The sequence below is a fragment of the Otolemur garnettii genome, unplaced genomic scaffold (assembly GCF_000181295.1).
Source record: "Otolemur garnettii isolate 467f Iridium unplaced genomic scaffold, OtoGar3 scaffold00171, whole genome shotgun sequence".
Lineage (NCBI taxonomy): Eukaryota > Metazoa > Chordata > Mammalia > Primates > Galagidae > Otolemur > Otolemur garnettii.
The window spans coordinates 1,488,496-1,512,024 of NW_003852566.1; the positions used below are offsets into that span (position 1 = coordinate 1,488,496).

At 43.8% G+C, this 23,529-nt stretch overlaps 2 protein-coding genes across 2 annotated transcripts in view; one reads left to right on the forward strand and one right to left on the reverse strand.

Moving 5' to 3' along the window:
- Positions 1-6,354, reverse strand: part of STX18 (syntaxin 18) — a 143,953-nt gene extending 137,599 nt beyond the window's left edge. The window contains exon 1 of the mRNA XM_003800188.3: positions 6,093-6,354. Within this exon, the coding sequence (XP_003800236.1) occupies positions 6,093-6,260 (168 nt within the window). The 5' untranslated portion in view covers positions 6,261-6,354. The remainder of the gene's footprint in view (positions 1-6,092) is intronic.
- Positions 6,355-11,195: 4,841 nt separating this feature from the next.
- LOC100963674 (60S ribosomal protein L10-like) overlaps positions 11,196-23,529 on the forward strand; it is an 18,799-nt gene continuing 6,465 nt past the window's right edge. The window contains exon 1 of the mRNA XM_012811627.1: positions 11,196-11,225. Coding sequence (XP_012667081.1) covers positions 11,196-11,225 — 30 coding nt within the window. The remainder of the gene's footprint in view (positions 11,226-23,529) is intronic.

Sequence of the window (23,529 nt, forward strand, 5' to 3'; positions counted from 1 at the left end):
TGGAATCACACTACCAGACTTCAGATTATACTATAAATCTATAGTGATCAAAACAGCATGGTACTGGCACAAAAACAGAGAGGCAGATGTATGGAACAGAATAGAGAACCAAGAGATGAACCCAGCTACTTACTGTCATTTGATCTTTGATAAACCTATCAAAAACATGCAGTGGGGGAAAGATTCCCTATTAAACAAATGGCACGGGGTGAACTGGTTGGCAACTTGTAGAAGACTGAAACTGGACCCCCACCTTTCACCATTAACAAAAATTGATTCTTACTGGATAAAAATTTTAAACTTAAGACATGAAACTATAAAAATACTAGAAGAGAGTGCAGGGAAAACATTTGAAGAAATTGACCTGGGATTATATTTTATGAGGAGGACCCCCCTCCCCAGGCAATTGAAGCAACACCAAAAATATATTACTTGGACCTGATCAAACTAAAAAGCTTCTGCACAGCCAAGAACACAGTATGTAAAGCAAGCAGAGAGTCATCAGAATGGGAGAAGATATTTGCAGGTTATGTCTCTGATAAAAGTTTGATAACTAGAATCCACAGAGAAGTCAAGGAAAAAAACAAGTGATCCCATCTCATTGTGGGCAAGAGATTTGAATAAAAACCTCTCTGAAGAAGACAAGTATACAGCCTACACACACATGAAAAAATGCTCATCATCCTTAATCATCAGAGAAATGCAAATCAAAACTACTTTGAGATATCATCTAACTCCAGTAAGAGTAGCCCACATTTACAAAATTCCAAAACTATAGATGCTGGCGTGGATGTGGAGAAAAGGGAACACTTCTGCACTGCTGGTGGGAATGCAAACTAGTATGTTCCTTTTAAAAAGAAGTTTGGAGATCACTTAGGGATCTAAAAATAGACCTGCCGTTAGATCCCGCAATTCCTCTACTAGGTATATATCCAGAAAACCAAAAATCACTGAAAACAAAGATTTGCACCAGAATGTTTACTGCAGCCCAATTCATAATTGGTAAGTCACGGAAGAAGCTCAAGCACCCATCAACCCACGAATAGTTTAATAAATTGTGGTATATATACACCATGGAATATGATGCAGCCTTAAAAAAGATGGTGACTTTACCTCTTTTATGTTTACATGAATGGAGCTGGAAAATATTCTTCTTAGTAAAGTATCTCTAGAATACTAAGTATTCTCAAGAATAATTTACTAAGTAAAGTATTAGTATCCAATGGAAGGAAAAGTATCTAATGTGCTCAACTCTACTATGAAACCAATATAGAACCAACCACTCTTCCATATGAAAGCTATAACCCAACTACAGCCCAAGATGAAAGGGGGAAGAGGAGGGGAAGGGGATAGGAGGGGGCAAGATGGGTGGAGGGAGAGTAATTGGTCGGACCACATCTACAGTACATTTTACAACGGTACATGTCAAATCTACTAAGTGTAGAGTACATATGTCTAACACAATAGTTAAGAAAGCATGGTGAAGGCTATGTTAACCAGTTTGTTGTATTGCAAATTGTATATAAAATCAACACATTGTACCCTATAAATGCATTAAAGTACACAGCTACGATTTAATTAAAAAAAAGAAAGGAAATAAATAAAAATAAATAAAAAGTATAACATGAGTGGCTAAATGGATAAGAAAATGGGATATATATGCATGATGGAATACTAGTCAGCCATACAAAAGAACAGAATTATGTCTTTTGCAGCAACATGGGTGGAATCAGAAGTCATTATATTAAGTGAAACAAGCCAGGCATAGAAAGTCAAATATCACATGCTCTCACTGATATGTGGGCCCTAAAAATGTGCACAGGGATTTGGAGAGTGGAATGAGACAATGGCGACTTGGAAATGGGGGAAGAGGCAAGAAATCAGTTAGTGATACAATCTACGTGATTTTGGTGAGGGTACCCTAAAAGCCCTGACTTGACCACTATCCAATGTATGCATGTAACAAAACTGCACATGTAACTCATACATTAAACTGGGTTCTACCTGACTTCTACCTCTGGGTTTGCCATATAACCTCAGCTGCTATGACTTTGGGCAAGTCATTTCATCGATTTGGGTGTTAAGTTTTCCCTGTTATTAACAAGAGGAACTCAATGTCCTTTTAAGTAATTTAAAAATAAGTCCATGGTTCTGCTTTAGGCACAGAGATTCTATTTTCATTATATGTCAGGTAGAATGTCAAGTAAATTTTAAATTGAATGTCAATCCCGACAACTGGTAATGCCTCCTAGGGTACAATGTTGCAAAGGATTCTGAGCCATAGGGAACTATAGGAAATCAACCCTGGCTTCCAGGGTCACAGTGAGGAAAAGAGAGGAACAGCTATGTTCTTGCCACACATTTACCATCACTGATAAAGTTTCACCTTGACACTGAAATGCTACTGTTTTTTGTGAGTGCAGGCAGTACTGCACCAATGATGCCATCTGCACCTGCACAGGATTTTCACTCATCCCTTCATGTACTTACTTGGCTCCCCTTAACAAGCAAGGAATAAAAGTGCAAGAAAGCTAAGTGGTTTGGAGATAGCTTGACGCCACTGGAGAAAGTACATTTAAGTGGCCTACGTGAAGAGGGGAGAGGTAGTGAAGGAGAACGATAATAATCAGTATGGTTTCATATGAGACTCTACATAGAGTTAACATATAGAGTTAACAATCAGCTGTAAGTTAAGTAGGGTATTATTATCATGTCCATTTTATAGAAATGGAAGACAGAAGTTAGGCAAGAGGATCTGCCCAAGTTTACCCTTTGGTAAGTAGCAGAAACCAGATTTGAAACCAAGACCTTGTTCTCTTTCCAATCTCATGGGCCTCATTAGTCACACACTTTAAATGAGTTAACTAATCAAATTCCCAGTCCAAAGTGGCATAGTCTTCATTATTTGGAGTTATTCAAATATAAGTTCCTCCTCCTACAATCTAACGTCATTACTGCACATTTGTAATTTAACAGGTAGACATGCATTATAAATTTAGCAAAACTGAGCATAAAAGTTAAATATTTAAAAGAATGACGCAGAAGAAATCAGCCCAGTGGGCAGGGATCTAGTTTCAACACAATTTTAACACACTTAATAGAACCTCTGTAACAATTCAGTGAAATACAAACGTGGTATTAGGTATATATTTGAGGAATGGAATGAAAGAATGGGAATTGAGCCAAGTAAAATGTATCCTAAAAATGACAGCAAATGCTTTAAGGAAGGAACTTATCAAAGGCATTACTGTAACTTGCTAAATTTCCTTGGGTCTGACAACCAGGGCTAAACCTGAATTAGAACATGTTTTCTGGTATTGTCTAGATTTTTTTTTTTTTTTTTGAGACAGAGCCTCAGGCTGTTGCCCTGGGTAGGTTGCAATGGCATCACAGCTCACAGTAAACTCCAAATGCTGGCTAAAGCGATTCTCCTGCCTCCACCTCCCAAGTAGCTGGGACTACAGGCGCCTGCCACAACGCCTCGCTAGTTTTCGGTTGGAGCCGTCATTGTTGTTTAGTGGGCCCAGGCTGGATTCGAACCCACCAGCTCAGGTATATGTGGCTGGCATCTTAGCCGCTTGAGCCACAGGTGCTAAGCCTATTGTCTAGATTTTTATGTATAAGAAATTCAAGCCAAACAAAATAACAGCCAGACTTCTGACACATCTGATTATAGTAAAAGCATGGGACATCTATCACTAGCTCTTCTTCTGGTTAAATTTTCCACAAAGAAAGAGATGGAATGAGTGGTTAGCTCTCACCTAACAGACACAATGTAAGGGTACATGTTATATCTCTGGGGTGAGGGGCACAACTACAAAGGTACTTTACCTAACAAATGCAATGTAACCTAATTGTTTGCACCCTCATATTAATCCAAAAAATTTTTTTTAAATGAGAGTAGGGGATGATTGCAAGAACAGGATACAATACACAAAGCAACTGCAACGTAAAATCAAAATTCCTCAAAAGAATACATTGTTCCCCTAGGTCAGGAGGAGCAGGGGGACTAAACAACACAGATGGTATCCTTACATAATAGAAACCCCAGGCCTTCCCACATCACATCTACCTACGTCATTAGATATGAGAATTAGAACTTCCACTGACGTCAAATTGTACTCTCTAACAAATGCATAACATTCTTCTCAAACATCTCTGACAAGCAGATATCCCCCTATTTAATTACCTCCAGTGACAGGGAACTCAACACCCCAAGGGCACTCCATTACCAAATTCCCAATCCTCGAGCAGGACCCCAAATTAGCAGGGTTAAGGAGCCACTGATTTCAGTTAGAAGGGCCTTTCAAAAGCCAAAACCGTGATCTCCATACCATAGTTCTAGAAAAGGAATCTCAATAACTCTTGAGTCAAATTGGAGGTATAGGGAGGGAGAATGTCCTGTTTCCCTTCCTCTCATTTCAGTTGAGAAGCTCCCATTTTGACCCCCTATATATGCATTGAGATTCTGTGTAGTTTTTAAAAAGTTTTATGTTTGAGAAAAAAGGAGGGGGGAAGACAGTTTACAGGTAAATAAACTGAAGTCATAACACTTGCTTACCACCATCTTATGACTAATAGCTGCAGGGTTAAGACAACAACCTGGTCTTTTGACTCCTTCTCTGGTGCTTCCTCTACCACATAACATATAACAGCTTCAGGGGCAAAGTTCAAACTCCCAGTAGTGATACACAGGCCCTACAAGATCTTCAGTGCCACACATTCCAGTCATACTCAAATGTTTATTGAACCAACTCTTGTCAGACAGTTACCTACGTCCACACCTTCGTGCATATATTCTTTTAGCCTAAGAAGCCCTTCCTCATCTTGTCTGCATTGCCACCTCCATAAAGCCTTTCCTGACCCTCAGGTAAAACTGATCACATTCTTCTTTGTGCTCTACCTACCTGCAAGGCTTTATGGTACTTGGTTATCTGTTTGTAGGCTGTCTTCTCCACTGCTTCTTTTATATCATGTTACTGTAATACGTGCTAATCAGGAGGCAGGTGCTAAATATATTCATCTGGTCTAATCCCCCTTCTGATCTAGAAAACATCTCTGCAAACTGCCACACATTAACTCATGTATACATACATACATTCATTCAAAAATATCTGAGTGTCTACAAAATGCCAGGCATTTGATTGTATGCCAAGGAGAGGTGCATTTACCACGAAATTAATAATAAGCTTCAGAGTCCCTCACCTGCACCTTCCAAAGCTCTGAACCTTTTCTGTGATTTTCTATTTCTTAAAAAGGGCATACAGAACCACATAAGCTTTAGGCCTCACAAAAACCAGATCCACCCTTGGTGCCAAGAATACAAAGGGGAACAAGACAAACGTCTCTCCCTCTCTGACGTGTCCTGTTTAGTGTGGAAAACAGACAACCATTTGTTCATTCATTCATTCAACAAACACTAAGCAATGATACATACAACTCGTGCATTCTGAGGTGAAGCATTCTGAACACTGTTTTCTGCCCTCAAAGAAAAGGTTCCTGCTCTCAGGAGATAACAAAGCCCTTCTGTGTTTACAAAAGAGAAAGTAGTTTAGAAGACTGTAAAACAGAGAGTTTGTGAAAGATTATCCTAAACCACTGTCAAGAGGTACTGAGTCCTATTTACTGCGAGAGACAAGGCAGCATTCAGCTGAATGTGGCTTTTGAGCTCAAGTGTGGGTGAGGGACAAGTAAACTGAAGAGGCAAATACTGTGTGGTCCGTGCTGCGACAAAAAAGCAAAGGGCTGTGGGGAAGTTTCCCCTGCGTTCAAGTCTGCAGTGACGGCGAAGTTATCTACCTAACAAAACAGCCCAAGAACTTCACAGATAAAGATTTCAGAGAATCTCCTTTCCCCCACAAAAAAAGCCGCTTCCTAGAGTTCCCCGTATGCGTCTCTCTTCCTCAAAATAAGGTTGCTCCTTTCCCAAGACAGCTGTGGGCTCTCCGCGGTCAACTCTCCTCTCCCACCTTAAGACCACTTCCTTCACAAAATGCTTATGGGACAGGGTCTGGTTTGGCGTCAGGGGTCAGTCAGTCCCTGAGGATCTGTCCCCGCTCTCTAGCCCGCCGTTTCCATAGCAACTAGCTCACCACTTCGCGGGCCCGGCTGGAGAAGTCGCCCTTGGGCCGGGGGCTCCGGCGAAACAGCTCATCACGGCAGCCATCGACCCCGCCGCCCACTGCCACTCCTAGCGCCTTGTTCCGCGTCTTCACGGTCTTCACGCTGGCCCGGAACAGCAGCGTGATGTCCACCGCCATAGCGACCCGCACCCGCAGCCCCACAACGGGCCGGCACACGTCAGCAGCAGCGACCGCGGCGTGAACCCACAGCTGGAATACCGGTCCTGCTGAGCACGCCTCCCCCCGGCAACTACGACGCGAGAAGAAAGGTTCCGGCCTCCGCGGATTGCCGCGACGAAAGGAAAAAAGTTCCGGCCACAGAGACGAGCGGTGCAGATTCCGGACCCCGGGAAGCGCTCGCGGGCTCCCCTTTCTCTCTGCAGGCTCTCCGAGCTCCAGTGCGCTGGTTTGGGCGGGTGGCCAAGGAGGGGTGCATTTGCCACGAAATTAATGAAGCTTAAGCATAGTTTACTGTGAACATGACGCGCGTGAAGTGTTTTGCTTGGCTCCCAGTAAGTGGCCAATAAATGTTAGTTACGGTTGTTATTGTCATTTGTTATTTATGGTGGGGGAAGAGAGTCTGTAGAGATTTGAAGCTTAGATATATGAGCATAGATTTGAGGAATGGGTAGGAATTTGACAAAAGTGAGAGCTTTAATGCCGGGATCTTTAATGTGGGCTTCGGGAGCGTGGCCTTGCTCCTTTCTCGTGGCCCCCTCTCTCACTGAGCATGCGCGCCTTGGTTGCGGGGGAGTGGGGCGCGGAGGGTACCACCCTTGACCTTTGACCTCCAGGAATCACCTTGAACGGGACAGTGTCACGTAGGCAGTGACCCTCTGGGTGCGATAAGTGGTCCTTAGTCAGAGCAGGTGTGCGAGACACAGAGCTAGGTAGAGGCCGTTATGCTCCAACGTTCAGCCAACCTCCTCTAAAGTGAAGGCAGCACCTTCGCCTAGTTTACTGTGAACGTTAGATGACGCGTGTGAAGTGTTTTGCTTGGCTCCTAGTATTTGGCCAATAAATGTTAGTTGCGGTTGTTGTTTATGTTGGGGGAAGAGACTCTGTAGAGATTTGAAACTTAGAGATATGAGCATAGATTTGAAGAATGGGCAGGAATTTGTCAGATGGAGACAAAGGTGAGAGCTTTAATGCCACCGGATTCTGTCTATCTTTGATGTATAGTTTTTAAATACAGTACTTGTATAGACACAAGTACTATCTTGTGTCATAGTTATTTAAATTGAGTACAAGCCAGCCAATGAATTTTTTGGGAGAGGGTCATTTCTGGTTCATGGTTTACTTTTAGTTTAAGATTTCATTAATTTCGTCAAATTTGTTGCTTTTTTCTTAAAGAGGATGCACCAGTAGAACGTACAATATGATAAAACCCCAGTTTTAATGACTACCAGCGTAAAAAAGAATTCATAAAAATACTAAAATGTTATTTGCCTTTTCACTCTCATTTTCTCATGAGTTGTGTACAGTTGAGTTTTCCAGCGACTGATGTTGCAACAGACTGAATGCAGAACAGCTGTCTTCTATTAAGCCAGACTTTAAGGAGATTTGCAAAAATGCCAAACGTTTTTGTTTTAATTTCTGATATGGTAAATATAGATAAATAAAGTCCATATAACAAAATTTGTTTAAGGCCCTTAATAATTAAGTGTGCAAAGAACTTCTGAGACCAAAAGTTTGAGAACCACTATGTTAAAGAAAAACGTTTATCAGATATAGATGTTAAGAAAGTATATATTTACCAGCAAGGAGGAAGGAAGATGTTATTTAAAACCCAAGCTGTAGCCACTGTCATTTTTCCTATATGAGGAAAATAAATGTCCATACAGCTTTTTTCCACCTATGGAGGGAAAGAGAAAGAAATAAAGAAATTACAAAATCTTTGCCAAAGATTATGTCTTATGTAAATGACCCTTTGTTTTATCTAGACATGAAAGAGTCTTTGGCTGTGCAAAGGTAAAGCTGGGAGTGGAATAGAGGAAAAGAGAGATTGCTCTGAATAATAAAGTTAGGGAGGTTGAATTAGGGGCAAGGGTGTGAGGGGAGCCAAAACACAGGGCCAAGAAAGTAGAAAGTAAGTAGTTGGGAAGAGTTTTTAGTGGGAAGGTGGCTAAGCTACCACAGACCGTCAGTAAGTGTTTGGTGTGCTTGGTTTTTTGTTTTTTTGTTTTGGATAGAAAGGTAGGTTGGGATAAAGATCTAAGTTGTCTCTCTGGATCTGTAAGAGCAGAGAAGATTGTGGCAGAGAGCTCAAAATATCAGTCTTTAAAGCCACAAGTGACAACAAGTATATAGAATTCCTAGAAAAGTCACAAAAATCTTGAGGAGGACTCTGGATTTCCCACAGATCATGGGATGTAGGATTGCACTTTTTTATCTTATTTGTTTTGCTCTTTTAACCTCAGCAAAGTGACTTCAGGACAATGAGCTAACATATGAAACCATGCAGAGCAGAGAGGAGATGTAGATAAAAATGAAGAACAGAAAATGTCATGGAAGTATACTACAAACTGCCCAGTTGGGGGTAGTACACAAATTATGTTTTCTTTATTTATGCAGCAGATATTTCATTGGGCCAAACATTGTTTTGAAAAATATACAGTTGACCCTTGAACAACACAGGTTGGAACACAGGTCCACTTACGTGCAGATTTTCTTCTGCCTCTGCCACCCTTCTTTACCCTTAAACTAAAACTGAACCATAAACCAAAAATGAAGTAGCAAAACCAGCTCCTTCTCTTAATCCTCCTCCTCCTTGGCCTACTCAATACAAGGATGAAGACCATGAAGACCTTTATGATGATCTACTTCTGTTTCATCAATAGTAAATACATTTTCTCTTCCTCATAATTGTCTTAACATTTTCTTTCTCTAGCTTGCTTTATTATAAGAATACAGCATATAATACATATAACATACAAAATATGTGTTAGTTAACTGTTTATGTTAGCAGTAAGGTATCAGATCACTACTAAGCTATTAATAGTTAAGTGCATTGGCTTGATGCCTGTGGCTCAAGTGGCTAAGGCGCCAGGCACATACACCTAAGGTGGCGGGTTTGAATCCAGCCTGGGCCCGCCAAACAACAATGACGGCCGCAACCAAAAAATAGCCGAGCATTGTGGCAGGCGCCTGTAGTCCCAGCTACTTGGGAGGCTGAGGCAGGAGACTGTTGTGAGCTGTGATGCCGCAGCACTCTACCCAGGGGGACAGCTTGAGGCTCTGTCTCAAAATAAAAAAAAAAGTTAAGTGTGTAGAGAGTCAAAAATTACACATAGGGTGGTGCCTGTGGCTCAAAGGGGTAGGGTGCTGGCCATACGCCGGAGATGGCGGGTTCAAACCGAGCCCCAGCCAAAAAAAAAAAAAAAAAATTTACACATGGATTTAAGGCTGGGCAGTGGGATCAGCACCCCTAATCCCCACTTGTTTAAGGATCATCTGTATTGCAAGCTCCAAAGAGGTGCCACACAGCAGCAACCCCCATATAAGCAGAAGTAGGCAGTTTAGAATCATCTGGGACTCTTTCATAAAAGTCACTAAAAATCTCCCTCAAAAAAAGTGAATTGCTTGTTTGGATGACCAACCCATAACCCATGATGGGCATGAGCCGTGAGGGATAAATAGACCCCTGTTGTTGTCAGCCCCTGAGATTTTGTCATTGTCACATCCCTTTGGAGGGGCTGGTTTTATAGCCCCGCTGTCTGGGAACAGATAGTGTGAGCAAGCATCATTCATGTGGAGGGTTCCCAGTGCCTGAAAGGGAATTCCCATGGGCTGGGGAACCAGGGTTTTCTGGATCCGTGGATTCAAGGATTTACCACAATAATGAAATAACAGGAGACCCTCTGAGGTAGTGTTCATTGTTCACTCATATTCAGGGACTCTCCTCCCAGGGTAGGATTATAGTTTCTTGACCTATTGATACTGATTTGGCCAGGTGATTCCCACTAGCCAATGAAAACTGGCATGCCGTTTCCAGGCAGCAAATGTACAGCTAACATGTGGTATACTCTGCTCTTGTCCATCTTCTGTGACAAGCCACAATGTTCCAATGTTCCATCAACCTGGGTCCTGGGGAAAATGGCATGGAACACGGACAGCCAAGGATATGTGTGTGCTGGGAGTGAGGGGTCAGCCTTTGCTCTTGTTGTCCACAGAGGTTTGTGAGGTCATGTTAACTGGTGCATAACTAGTCTGATCTCACTGTTACAACTTGTATGCAAATATCTGCTATTTGAATGTCCAATATTCAATATCAACAAGAATATTGGATCCTTAACTTACCATCAGGACATAACTGTATTTCTCAGTGAGTAAAGGATGGAGAGGAAGGAATGGCTGTATTATGTTTAAATCTAACTGGGAGAGAAGACATAGTGGCAGAAACTCCTGGGACCACACCTTGGCAGAACTCAATGCACAAAACAGATAACTTCATCTTAGGAAGTGGAATTAAAGAAATCTATTGAAAACAACTTTTTTCTGGGGGACCCTGGAAAGGACCATGACTCTAGGGACTGGAAGCTCAAAGAAGAAACTTGTTCCTAAACAAGGAGCATAGCTAGAGAGATTGGGGCAAGTTTCTCCTGGGCACTCTTTCACGAGTTTAGCTTTGAAATGGACAAGCAGAAGAAAAGAAGGGAAAGGCAAGAGGCAAACACAGGTCATCGTGGCCCAGCCCTTTAGGGGGCTGCCTCTGCCCCTCCGCCACCTGCCAACCAGCACATAAAGGAGGAGCTTCCTGCCCTCATTCTTACCTAATGCTGGTCTTTGGTCCTGAGCCCTTTGCCCTTGCCTTGTATACAAACAAGGAAGGCCTGTCCCAAAAGGTATACCTATATCCTGACTCCTAGAACCCATGAACACGGCCTTACTTGGAAAGAGGATATTCAAAGATGTAATTCAGTTAAGGACCTTGAGGAGGTGATTTTGGATTACCCAGGTGAGCCCTAAATCCAATAACAAATATCCTTTTGAGGGACACAGAGAAGGTATGGTCACGTTAAGACAGGCAGATACTGGGTGGCGTGTAGGGGATAAGATCCTTTTGCTCAAGACATGGCAGTTCGCCTCAATGTGCCCTTTCAGGTAAACTGCTTCCAGGAAGCGCATTCCTTGTGGATCTGAGCATCTGCACTTGCCTATTGATGTGCAGGAATGTGTAGAGTGACTCTCCCTAGGGGGCGTGGAGAAGTAGCCGAGATGAGCTGGAGGCTGGAAAGACCGGTTTTGAAGCATTGGGTTCTATTCCCTGCCTCCCTCCTTCAATTAGCATTATAATGTGTTACCTTACCTTGGGCAAGAGAGGACCGACAGCCAGGCTCCAAAATGTTTTACTCTAAACAAAATCAATTGTATATGCCTTCCTCAACCTTCACACTAAATTGTAATCTCAAATGGTTGCTTCCTCACGATACTTGACTTCTTTGTAAATGTGTTAAATTCTTACTGAATGTTGGAAAGTATATAAGATAATTAGTAAAGTTTATCGGGGCCGCCGACCAGAGCGAGTCCCGGTCTCCCTTGAAGATTCATTCCGTTTGCAGTTCTTTCCCCTGCGTCATCGAACAGAAGTTCCAAGGAATAAACACACACATCTACAGTGGCGCCTGTGGTTCAAGGAGTAGGGCACAGGCCCCATATGCTGGAGGTGGTGAGTTCAAGCCCAGCCCCAGCCAAAAACTGTAAAAATAAAAAGATAAATAAAAATAAATAAAAAATAAATTAATTAATTAAAAAAAAAAAGACAGGCAGATACTAGATAGGCAGCCACAAGCCCCAAAATGCTGACAGCTGCTGGGAGCTGGAAGAAGCAAAGAAGAATTCTCCACTAGGACCTCTGGAGATACTGGCCCTTCCAACACCTTGATTTCAAACTTTCTGTCCTCCAGAACTGTAGGACAGTTAAAATTTCCTTTATTTTAAATCACAAAGTTTGTGGTTTCTTATTACTGCAACCATAGGAAAACTAAGACTGTACCTCCTTTCCTTCTGTTGTGACTTATTCTCCATCTTTGGGGCCTGTCTCCTCTGGGTTGCTCCTCTCTTGGTCCTCAGATACTGTCTGAGCACTCCTCCCTCCAGGTAAGCCATCTTCCACTGCCTTGGCTCTGTGTCTTTCTTGAGATTAGTCAAGTCCTAAGTACGCCCTGCCTGGCACCATTCCACATCTCCCCATCTTCCATTCTCCATCTCTTCTTTTGAGCTCCTCACCATCCTTCATCCTTGGGTAGACACATCTGACCAGGGCCCCTTGTCCTAGAAGGAAGGCGAGAGACTAGGACAAACTGAATCTAGCTAGAAAGGACACCAAAAAGGGCTCTTTTTCATCAGATTTGCAGCAAAAACAGTATCCAGTGGGCCGATGTGTGGCAAAGCGTCACTGTCAGCATGTGACTCCTCAGACAAGGTAGAAATGCTCTACTCTTGTGTCTACCTTCTTTTGTTTCTGCAGTTTTTGGCTGGGGCTGGGGTTGAACCCACCACCTCCAGCATATGGGACTAGTGCCCCACTCCTTTGAGCCACAGGCACTGCCCCCACCTTCTCTTTTAAGAAGCTTTTTTCAGAAGTTGGGAGAGAGCTTGTTTGGAGGTTCTGGCAGCAACTTGTACCATCTGGAGTGTCCATGTCCAAAAAGTGGTCCTTCTCAGCCTGAAGAAGCTCCACTGTGAGCAGTTCCAGCAGGTGAGGGCGTGTGCTCACACAGCCTTCCCAGCCCTGGTACAGTGGGCAAGGTACCTCCGGAACCCGGTGTGAGGGAAGCAAGTCAATCCCAAGAGAACAGGAGCCACTGGACAGTAATTCTCAGCACAGGGACAAAACAGGTACTGGGTGCTCAGTGATTGTTTTGTCATCCTGGGTCCATGTGACTAAATTTCAATTAGTAAGGTAAAAAAGAGCAAAAATAGTTCAGCGTTGTCTATGGTTTCAGTTTCCACCAGTCATCTCAGGCAATCACCATGAAAAGTGTGACTTATTCTGAAAATCATATTAAGATGTGTCCTTTTGTTAAATTTCATGTGGGAAGACAAAGGTGTGTGTGTGTGTGGTGAGACACACAAGGTTAACTAACTTGTTCTCAGTTTGTGTTGTTTTCTGCCATCAGCAATGGCCTTGGGCCCCAACCCCACCCCTACTTCTAACCCCCAGGAGACTCCTAGTGTCTCTTGCTACCAGTGAGTACCCTAAGCCCAGCAGGGCAGGAGGCTAAGAGTGACATGTAGACAGTCTGACATAACCAGCTCTGAAAACAGCCATCTCTTGGAATTAGGACCACCCTGAGATGAGGCTTTCCAGTTAGCACCCTTTTATTCTGACTCCACAGGATGGTACTTGGCTCCACAAATGTTGAGGCTGAGAGTCCCAGTTTGACTAAGAATTGTGAGATTATCTAGCAGACAGGGATGGAAGCCTGAGGACCCCCGTCTGCTCCATTCCTCTCCCTGCAACTACACAGTTGTGGGTACACACAGTGAGCAAAAGCCTTTGAGAAATGGGGGAGGGGGGCATTATTGCTCTATTAACTTTGATCCTGTATCTTGCCTGGAGGCCTCTGGATACTGTAAGGCCTGAACCTGCATCCACAGCATCACACGTTCACTTTTGCCCTCTCTGGACAGTAAGTATTGTCCCAAGCCTTGAGTATTTTAATACTTAAGGAATTTTTACAGCATACCCAAGGGACATATATCAGATCTCTGAGTTCTTCCTAGTGAAAACAGAAGTCCAGATAGCAGTTAGCAGAGGATGACTAATAGAAAACAAAACAAACAAAAAGGGATTTAGAAATGGAAAGATTTGGGTTTGAATTCTAACATTCCTACTCACTGTCTATGTGACTTTAAGCAGGTTACTTCATCTTTCTGAGCCTCTGTCTGAAAAATGCCAAAATACCTATCAACCATCCAGGATTTTTTTTCTTTTTTTGAGACAGAGTCTAACTCTGGGTAGAGTACCATGGTGTCATCATAGTTCACGGCAACCTCAAACTCCTGGGCTCAAGTGCTCTTGCCTCAGTGTTTCTATTTTTAGTAGAGATGGGGTCTTGCTCTGGCTTAGGCTGGTCTTGAACTCCTGAGCTCAAGCCATCCACCTGCCTCCGCCTCTCAGAGGGCTGGGATTCCCAGCATGAGGCCCTGTGCCTGGCCAGCACTCACGATCTCTATGAGCAGGGGTTGGGATTTCCCCCAAATACAATTGACACCGCCATATGGAAGTCGTCTAAGTTGCCTGTTTGTTGGGCAACATCAACCAGTCTACGTTTTTCAACTGGTTGAAGCTGATCTATCTACAGTTCTGACCTGAGGACACTGCTCCTTTGCCTTCAGCCTGAACCAGTGGGAGACGTGACCTGGGAGAGGAGCATGTTCTGCAGACTTTACCTCAGAGGGGAGCTGAAAACCAGGGTGGTACCAGAGCTCTCCATCTCTTTCTGCTGCTCTCTTCCTCATTGTAATTGTCATCTCCTCAGATCAGTTTTCTCTGCCTCTCTGTTCCTGTGGCCACACACAAGGCCACCCCTCCGCTCCTGAGTTAAAATCCTAGTTCAGTCGGCGGTGCTTTAGTATCCAGAGTCGTATGATTAAACCTGTCAGGACACCCTCTGTGGTTAGGCACCTGGGACCTATTCATTTTCTATCACCATTGTAACAGATTATCACAAATTTAGTGGCTTAAAACAATGAAAATGGCCAGGCACAGTGGCTCACGCCTGTAATCCTAGCACTCCAAGAGGCTGAGGCAGGCAGATTGCCTGGGTTCATGGTTTCAAAACCAGCCTAAGCTGGAGTAAGACCCTGTCTTTAAAAATAGCTGGGCATTGTGGTAGGTGCCTTTATTCTCAGCTACTTAGGAGGCTGAGACAAGAGAATCACTTGACCCCAAGAGTTTGGGGTTGCAGTGAGCTATGATGCCATGGCACTGTACCCAGGGTGATAAAGTGAAACTCTGTCTCAAAAAAAAAAAAAAAGAAAGAAAGAAAGAAAATAGAAGTCAAAAGTCTAATACCAATTTCTGGGCTAAAATCAAGGAGTTGGCAGTGCTGTGTTTCATTCTGGAGACTCTGGAGGGACCGATTTCCTCATCGTCTCCAGCTACTGGAGGCTACCTGCTCCCTTGGTTCACAGCCCCGCCCTCCTTCTTCAAAGCCAGGAACAGTAAGGTGAGTCCTCTCGCACTGCATCACTCTGGCACTGACTCTTCTGCCTCTTTCTCCCACATTTAATATGCTTTGTCATTACATTGGGCTCACTCAAATAGTCTGGGATAGTCTCCCCCTCCCTCAGCTAGCTCTCTGATCTAGCTCCACCTGCAACCTCAGTCCCCCTTGCCATGTAACATATCTGAGAATTAGGATGTGGATATTTCACCTTCTAAAGGGAAGCAGCTCCAGCAGAAAGGGGGTGATTTGGAGCTGGGAAGACACCCATGTGTATCTTTCTGGATGACCCAGAGATCTACCTTTGCTTTCCCATTTCTCAAACAATGTTTGTAGGACTGCTTCTGGTAACACTCTGAGGATCTACAGCATCAGGAAAATACAACCTCAGCCCTTAAAGAATTTAGTCTAAGTGAAGCCTTCTGATATCCAAAGAACAAGGCAACATTCCTCTGAAATCGTCCAGCCCTTTCTGCCTCTCTCAAGGTATTTATCCCACTTTGCTTAAGCCACCTTAAAGGACTCAACTCATGACAATGTAATCAAGTCACCAAAGTTCAAATCCCCACACCACCCCCGCCCCAGGTTTGGAAGTTGGCACAACTTCCTAGCACTGACTGCATCCACCCCAGGAGTTTCATAAATCACCTCATAAAAACTCATTTACTGGTTTTCCCAACATAATGGCAGAAATAAGCTTCTGGATGCACATTTGAAACTCCCTCCAGAGAGCCTGTGCATTGTTTTGTTGGCATAGCATCTTGGTTTCCAACTTGAATTTCCACCACCTTTGCTTTTTTGACAGTATCTTCCATAATTAAGATGGCTGAATCCTCTACTTTTTATTGAGTTGGACGGCAAATCACAAAATAAATGCTTTCCCTTGCACTTTAAAAGGATTTAATAGCAAAATATTTTTTCTACATCCTGTTTCAAGGGGAAAATGTGATTTTAAGGGACATTTTATAGTTCACAACAGGATATTGAAGGGCATTTGGTTTTGCTTAGTTTATTATGACTGTGTTTCTCCAGCATGGAGTAGTGTTTTTGTGATTAGTTAGATAAGTCTGATTAAGGTGGCTAGATAGCCATAGAAGTTATGGAAATTTTGGTCTGGGAAAGGCCTTAAATATCATCCAGGCCAACTTCCCTCATTTTTCAGATGAGAAAACAGGTGACTTGTCCAAGAAAATGAGATTAAGTTCTTTATCTCCCAACTGTTCAGTGCCCTCAGACCAGTTTTGTGGTGGAAGTAGGCCTGCAGGGAATGGCATTTATACAAACAGATGCATTTGTATCTGTAGGTACTTCTAAACTTGAGAATTGGAGTTATAAATAAGTGTGTATTTATGTGTGATTTATTCACTCATCCAGCCCATCTGTTGGTTCATTCAGTGAGCCTCGCTCTACACACAATCCTGTCTACTCAATAGGTGGCACTGTGCTAGATGCAGGTGGAGCAGGTCAAAGGATGGTGAGCAGACACATTTTTACAGAGATAATTGTAATTAAACATAAGTGCAGGACAGCACCTGTGGCTCAATGAGTAAGGCGCTGGCCCCATATACCAAGGGTGACGGGTTCAAACCCGGCCCCAGGCAAACTGCAACAAAAAATAGCCGGGTGTTGTGGCAGGCGCCTGTGGTCCCAGCTACTCGGAAGGCTGAGGCAAGAGAATCGCCTAAGCCCAGGAGTTGGAGGTTGCTGTGAGCTGTGATGCCACGGCACTCTACTCAGGGTGATACCGTGAGACTCTGACTCTAGAAAAGATAAATAAATTTAAAAAATTAACATAAGTGCAATGATGGAATTTATTGTTCTTTTAATGAAATCTCTGAAGAATGAAATAACAAAGCTATTCTACAGAGAAAGGAAAAGATTGGCACTCCAGAGATAGAGATGGGAGATGCTGTTCTTGCAGCCACTTCTGACCGGAAGAGCAGGGTCCTGTATTGATGGGAGTCCAAGAAGCAGGAACAGGTCTGAGCTTGGCAGTCTGGCCAGGACCTGGGATCTGTGTCCAACAGCCTAAGGTTCAAATCCTGATCACTTTTTAGTTACAAAGATTTTTAGAAGTTTTTTCTTTACCTATGAATTAAAGGCAAAAATACGTCCAACAGTATTGTTATATTCAATGCGATGGGATCTATATAAAGTGTACAACACAGTGGTTAGTATCGAGCTAGTAATAAAAACAAAATCCAGCCATTTAGCGGCAAGGATGCTGAAGATGGCAATAGAAAAATGAAACGTGGGCTAGGAGGCCGGGGCAGCTGGAGGTGAGGAGACATCTTCAGGTCCTGGGAAGAGGCTTGGTTTCCTGTCAGGCCTCTGTTATCACCCAACAGATATGTGCTATTCATGACTGAGACCTGAGACAGCACCTTGGAATTAAAGGGGACACTTAGAAAGTAACTGGCCACATGGTTTGGGTAAGTCTCAGACAATGTTTCTGGGATTCGAAATATTTATTCTGGAGAAGAGAAGATTTAGGGGTTGGATGAAATAAAGGTTCTAAAGTGTATAAACCAGTGATGGAGAGCAGCTGTTCCCTATTTCTTTTTTGGACAGAATGAGAGAGGAAATGAGCTTACATTGAAGCATGAGTGATTTGGGCTAAACATTAAGAATTTCCTGGATATGAGTGTTGCTGGACTTTGGAATGAGTTACCAAGGTGTTTAAAATAAGGACAGTGTCTCTCTGGCTGCAGGTCTGTGTCTGTGGAAGCATTGGCAACGGGCAGGAAGGGCTACATTCAGACTCTTTCCAAGCCAAGAGGCTGAACACTATCAGAAGCTTCCAACATGCAGACATGAGTGCAGCTAACCCCAAACCACTGTCCGAGTCCTTGATCTGTCGTAAGAAGTGACTGTGGTCCAAGCTGGATGATTACCTCAGGCAATCTGCAGTTTGACATTCCACAAATGCTAGGATTGCTTATGTAGGCGATTCAGTGACCAAACACCTCTCCTCTGAAATTTATTAAGAAATTCTCTGTAGGGCTTCTTTCACCAAAAGTGCATTTAATAAAGCTTGGAATTTCCTCACAACACATTTTATTTTTGTTGATGCATTTTTAGGGGTCTCTGTTATTACTTGTCTTCACTGTTCTTTTCTTTGTAGGCATAAGACAGCACAGCAGAATTCCAAAAGTTATCAATACTGACCACACGGCTGGGGTTCTGCCCTCTCCTCCTGGGAAAGCCAAGGTTTTAGATAACAGTTTCAGAAGGCTTTAAGCTCACCACTAGTTTCCATAACTGTACACCAGAACAGCAGGCAAACAGCACCAGCTTTAAGTTCAAATGAACATGAAGGTCTCACTGCAAGCCTCAGGAGGAGTAGCTTGGGGTTTTCCCCCACCCTTAAAGTAGCCTGTGATGGAGTGAGGTTTTTAATCTTAAAATTGATTTAAAGTTGAATGGCTTTCACTTGTAAAAGGCGTTAACAAAGATGCTGTATATTAGCAAATTTCAAATATGCCCCTATATATCCCAAACTGTTTTTTCAAAATGTCTCATTTACTATAATTTAAGGTATAAAACCTCTAATTAAAATCAAAGGACTCTCCCATGTTGACTGCCTCCCATCCCACCACAGGACTCTGTTAGGGACCATAAGTGAGCCCAGCATTACACTTGATCCCTGCTACAAGAGGACTGAGTGATGTTTCCATAAGCAAACAGACATACTCTTTTCCAGGAAATCCCCCATACAGTCCAGAAAAGTGCACAAGTAGTTGCCCAAAGACCAGCCGTCTTCCAGGGCTCACAACCACCAAGGAACTGTAGCACTCCAATCCTACGGCACTTCTGTGGCTGCCCCTCTGGTCTGCACAGAGATCCTCTCCCCTCAGACATTCCTTTTCTTCACCCCTTCTTCCTGTCCCAACTCCTTGATCTCTAGCCCCTTGGAGGTCCCCTGGGCTCCTGCCCTCTTTGGATTGTCATTTGCCTCTGCTGTTCAGGCAAGGGCTGCAGGGGCATCTGCTCTGCTCCCAGGGGCTGTTGTCAGAGAGGATTGGATCAATGACAGTCACACTTTTCATTTGTGCTTCAAGTTTAAACTCCACAAGCTCCTTCTCTAGGCTACATCCCTCTCCTCCTTCCTCTTGAGAGTGTATTTTACCCTTGGGGAAAATACCCTTGGAATTTTCCAACGGAAATAACTCCCTTATCTTGGCTTTGGGGAAACTGAGGATGGGAATGTAATGAAAAATCCATTCCTCATGGAAGATAATCTGAAATTTCTGAGTTGGGACTGATGTTGTGAATAGAAACAGATGATGATGAAGTGACGATGATGACAGCTGATCCTTACACAGCACTCACCAGGTGCCAGGCGCTGTTTCAGATCATCTTATTGATTTGGAAAATCAAGGCACAGGAAGGTACTCAGTATGGAGCAGAGCAGGAGTGGAACCCAAACAGCGGCTCCTCTGTCTGAAGGCCTCTCAGCCAGAGTCAGGCAAAGTGCCTGTGGACCAGTCAGGTAGCTACAGGGACTCTGGCCTGGAGGCTTGGACGAGATGACCTGGAGGCAGAGCTTAGGGGCTGTCTCTCCCTCTGGGGTCCTGGCCCCACTGGGCCACTTTTCCAGCTCTGCTTTGCTGGTTGAGTTGGCATCTCCTCACTGTCTCCGTTTTGCTCACCCTCCCCACACACTATCCTTATTAGATCCACTCACCCGACCCCAGGCATCTCTGACCTAGATTACACTAAGAGTCACTCTGCTGTAGGGCTCATCTCTGCCTCACCTGATTCTGTTGCCTGCACATCCCTGAAGCTCACATTTACACAAAGCAGCCCAGAGAGGAACTTGGTTTACGGTAGAAAAGCAAATGCAGGGCGGCGCCTGTGGCTCAGTGGGTAGGATGCCGGCCCCATATACCGAGGGTGGTGGGTTCAAACCTGGCCCCAGCCAAACTGCAACAGAAAAATAGCCAGGCGTTGTGGCGGGTGCCTGTAATCCCAGCTCCTTGGGGGGCTGAGGCAAGAGAATCGCCTAAGCCCAGGAGTTGGAGGTTGCTGTGAGCTGGGTGATGCCAGGCCATTCTCCTGAGGGCGATAAGGTGAGACTCTGTCTCTACAAAAAATAAATAAATAAATAAATAAAAATAAAAATAAAAGAAAAGCAAATGCAGTTACAATGGGCTTCTTCTTTGGAGGGAGAGTTTTCATCATGCCCTTACTTTCCTCCATCCTGCTCTGCTCCCTCTCTGCTCCAGCTCATGGAGAAAGAAAACGCCATAGCCTGATGCAAAGAATATAATTTACATAAAATAGTTTCCAAGTTGATTAAGGGAGCAGACAGCAAAGGGAAAGCTGCAATTAAGGAGTATTGCACACATTCGATATCCTTCCACTGGCTGCAGTATTGTCTTCCTGAATTAATGAGGTCTGGGCAAAAACTATAGCACAAAAGTATGCTCCATGCTTAAGACTTCAGGGCATTTAATCTTCCTGGGTGGGGCAGGCAGAGGGGGAGAACTTGGCAGAGAAGCTTTAGAAGCAGAACTGTTTTTCTAGGATGTGTTGCCAGACTGAAATGACCAGGCTGATGCTATAGGTCCAGGCGGGGGCAGGAGCTATGTCTGTAACCAGCAAGCTGTCCGTCAGTGTCATCATCCATCAATCCCGCATCACTTACCTAACTCTTTATCCAGCTAGCCATTTGATGTTTACAACCTGCCTTGTTCTCTAAAGTATTTGAAGCATGTAGCCAGAGATCTGGACCCAAGAACAACTAGGGGAAGAAGAGGCTCAAGGGAAGCAGAAGATGCCCAGGACGAACTTGCCTTGAGAAGCCTGTGACATGAGGGCTGGCTTTGGGCTTGGGCAGCACTAGTTTTGAATCCTGACTCATTCCCTTACCGCTATTGACTAGTTCCTTCACCCTGTTTCTCATCTTGAAGAACAGAATCACACTTAACCAGTGGGGTGTTGGTGGATTAACTAGTAATGTTAGTAATATGCTCATCTTGTGATCTGTGTCACTGAGCTGGACAGCAATGTATTCATTCTCTGAGTATTTACTGAGCACATGCAAGGCATCAGGCACTGCTCCAGCTGCAGAAACTATGGAGGGAATAGGTTAGCCCTGTTCTCAGTGAAATTTCTTCAAGGACTTACAGGACTTTTGCTAATTTGAACCCTCAAAATCAATATAAAGTTTGTCTAAACTTTGGAGAGCAAAGCAAATAGAAGAAAGAATATTGAGACCCAGAAGTTGATGCTCATTGGATTTCATTACAAAAAAATAACATGGAGAAAGTTAAGAAAAAGTAACAAGAGGTCTTGTCTGTTTTTTGTTTTGTAGGAAACATAGAAGCTGTTTATAGAAAAGAAAAAGTAAATATGACCTGATGTTTCAGCTTCAGGCATAATATCCAGACATTTTTGAAACCCACAAGGTAGCTTTCCCTTCTCTAGAATGTCTCCCCCACACCCCCAGACTGGCTTCCTTTTCCCTCCAGTGGAATAACATATACAAACTCAACCTGAGAATACTGTATGAGACATACGCCAGCCCAGGAACCGTGTCTCTAATGAAGGCTGAAGAGTGTAGTGTTCCGGGTGGTACCTGTGGCTCAAAGGAGTAGGGTGCTGGCCCCATATACCAGAGGTGGTGGGTTCAAACCAAAAACTGCAAAAAAGATAAAAAAATAAAAAAATGCAGTGTTCATTCATTCATTCAACAAATATTTGTTAACAGGCACTGTTTACCAAGCATTGTGTATTTGGGACAAAATAGTGCAAAACAAACAGACTCAGGCTCTGGGAAAAGAGGCTGTGACATGCAGAGGCGATTCCCATGCACCACAGTGAACGGTCTGATGAAGGGGCTCTCAAAAGGCAGGCGTCTCCCCGCTGCAGGGGTGGGGACAGGGAAGGAGAGCTTCGGGGAGCTCACAGGCCCTGGCACTGGCCACTCTTCCATCATTCCTGCATTTCTTCCTCCTTCTGTTTTTCTTTTCATCCTTCCTTCTTCCCCTCTCTTTGAAAATCACCAATAAAAAAGAAATGGATGTCCATGGTGAGGCTTTACTATCCAGCCTTATGGAATAAAATGTATGGGACTCAGTGGGACTTAATATCTACTCGCAAGCCTGCATTAGACACTGGGGGTCTCTCTCCTAGAATGCCACCAGCAAAGGGCCAGATGTTTTGTACTTAAAAGCCCTCATTGATTGAGAACTCACTCCTTCATGGGAAAACTCTTTCTCTGTTGGGATTCCCTAATTTGTTCATTCAGCAAATCTTTACAAATCTCTAAACATGTCTGGATACTGGGAATACAAGGGCGAATCGTATACTAACCTTGCCCTCGAGCCACCCCTTGCATTCTCTCTGCCCCCTTCCCTCCCCTTCTACTGTCCCTTCTACTGTCACATGGCTTTTTGTTTGATCACCAGTTTGCTTGTGTTTCTTTCCAGAACTGAGCTCCAGACTTCAGGTGTGGTCTGACTCATGTACCTATCAGGTCTCCCGCCCGAAAAATGAGCTTGTAGTAAAACAGCTCAGGAGCTCACTCATGTTCTTGGCACCCAGGCCCTAACCCTGACGTACGGGAGGGGCTGTCCCCCGTGGGATTGCCGACTCTCTCACATCCTTGCCTCCCTCATCGTCACCCGGTGTGGGCCACTTTTGAACAAATGTTCATAGCCCAGCACCTGCTCTTGTTAAACTTAATCTTGTTACACTAGTCCCCTTGTTTTAACTTCTCAAACCTTTTGAATCTTGTTTCTATTACCTAAGAAAACCTAGAAAGCATGTATCGCTGCACGCATGTGTGCACGCACGCGTGTGTGTGTGTGTGTGTGTGTTTTCATATACACCTCTGGGCATAGCTCTGCAGAGCCCACCCATAGGTTTTTGAAGTCCTTTCATGAATACAGTTTATTCATTCATACACAGATTTATTTACTCTGCAACATTGATTCAGTATCCCCTAATAAAACTTTTAAGTTTTGAGCACTTTTCACCTAGGTGAAAAGATAGCAAGCTTAAGGAGTCTTCACCCTCTTTATAACTCTCCCTGGGTATTTGCTTCTTAAACTATTATAGTTGGTGATCAAACAGTAATATCAGGAGTCAGTGGAGGCTTGTTTGAAATGCTATCACTCTAATTTCTATCAACGTGAATGGCTTAAATTGTCCTCTAAAGAGGCACAGATTGGCTGATTGGATACAGAAACTCAGACCAGACATCTGTTGTATACAGGAATCTCACC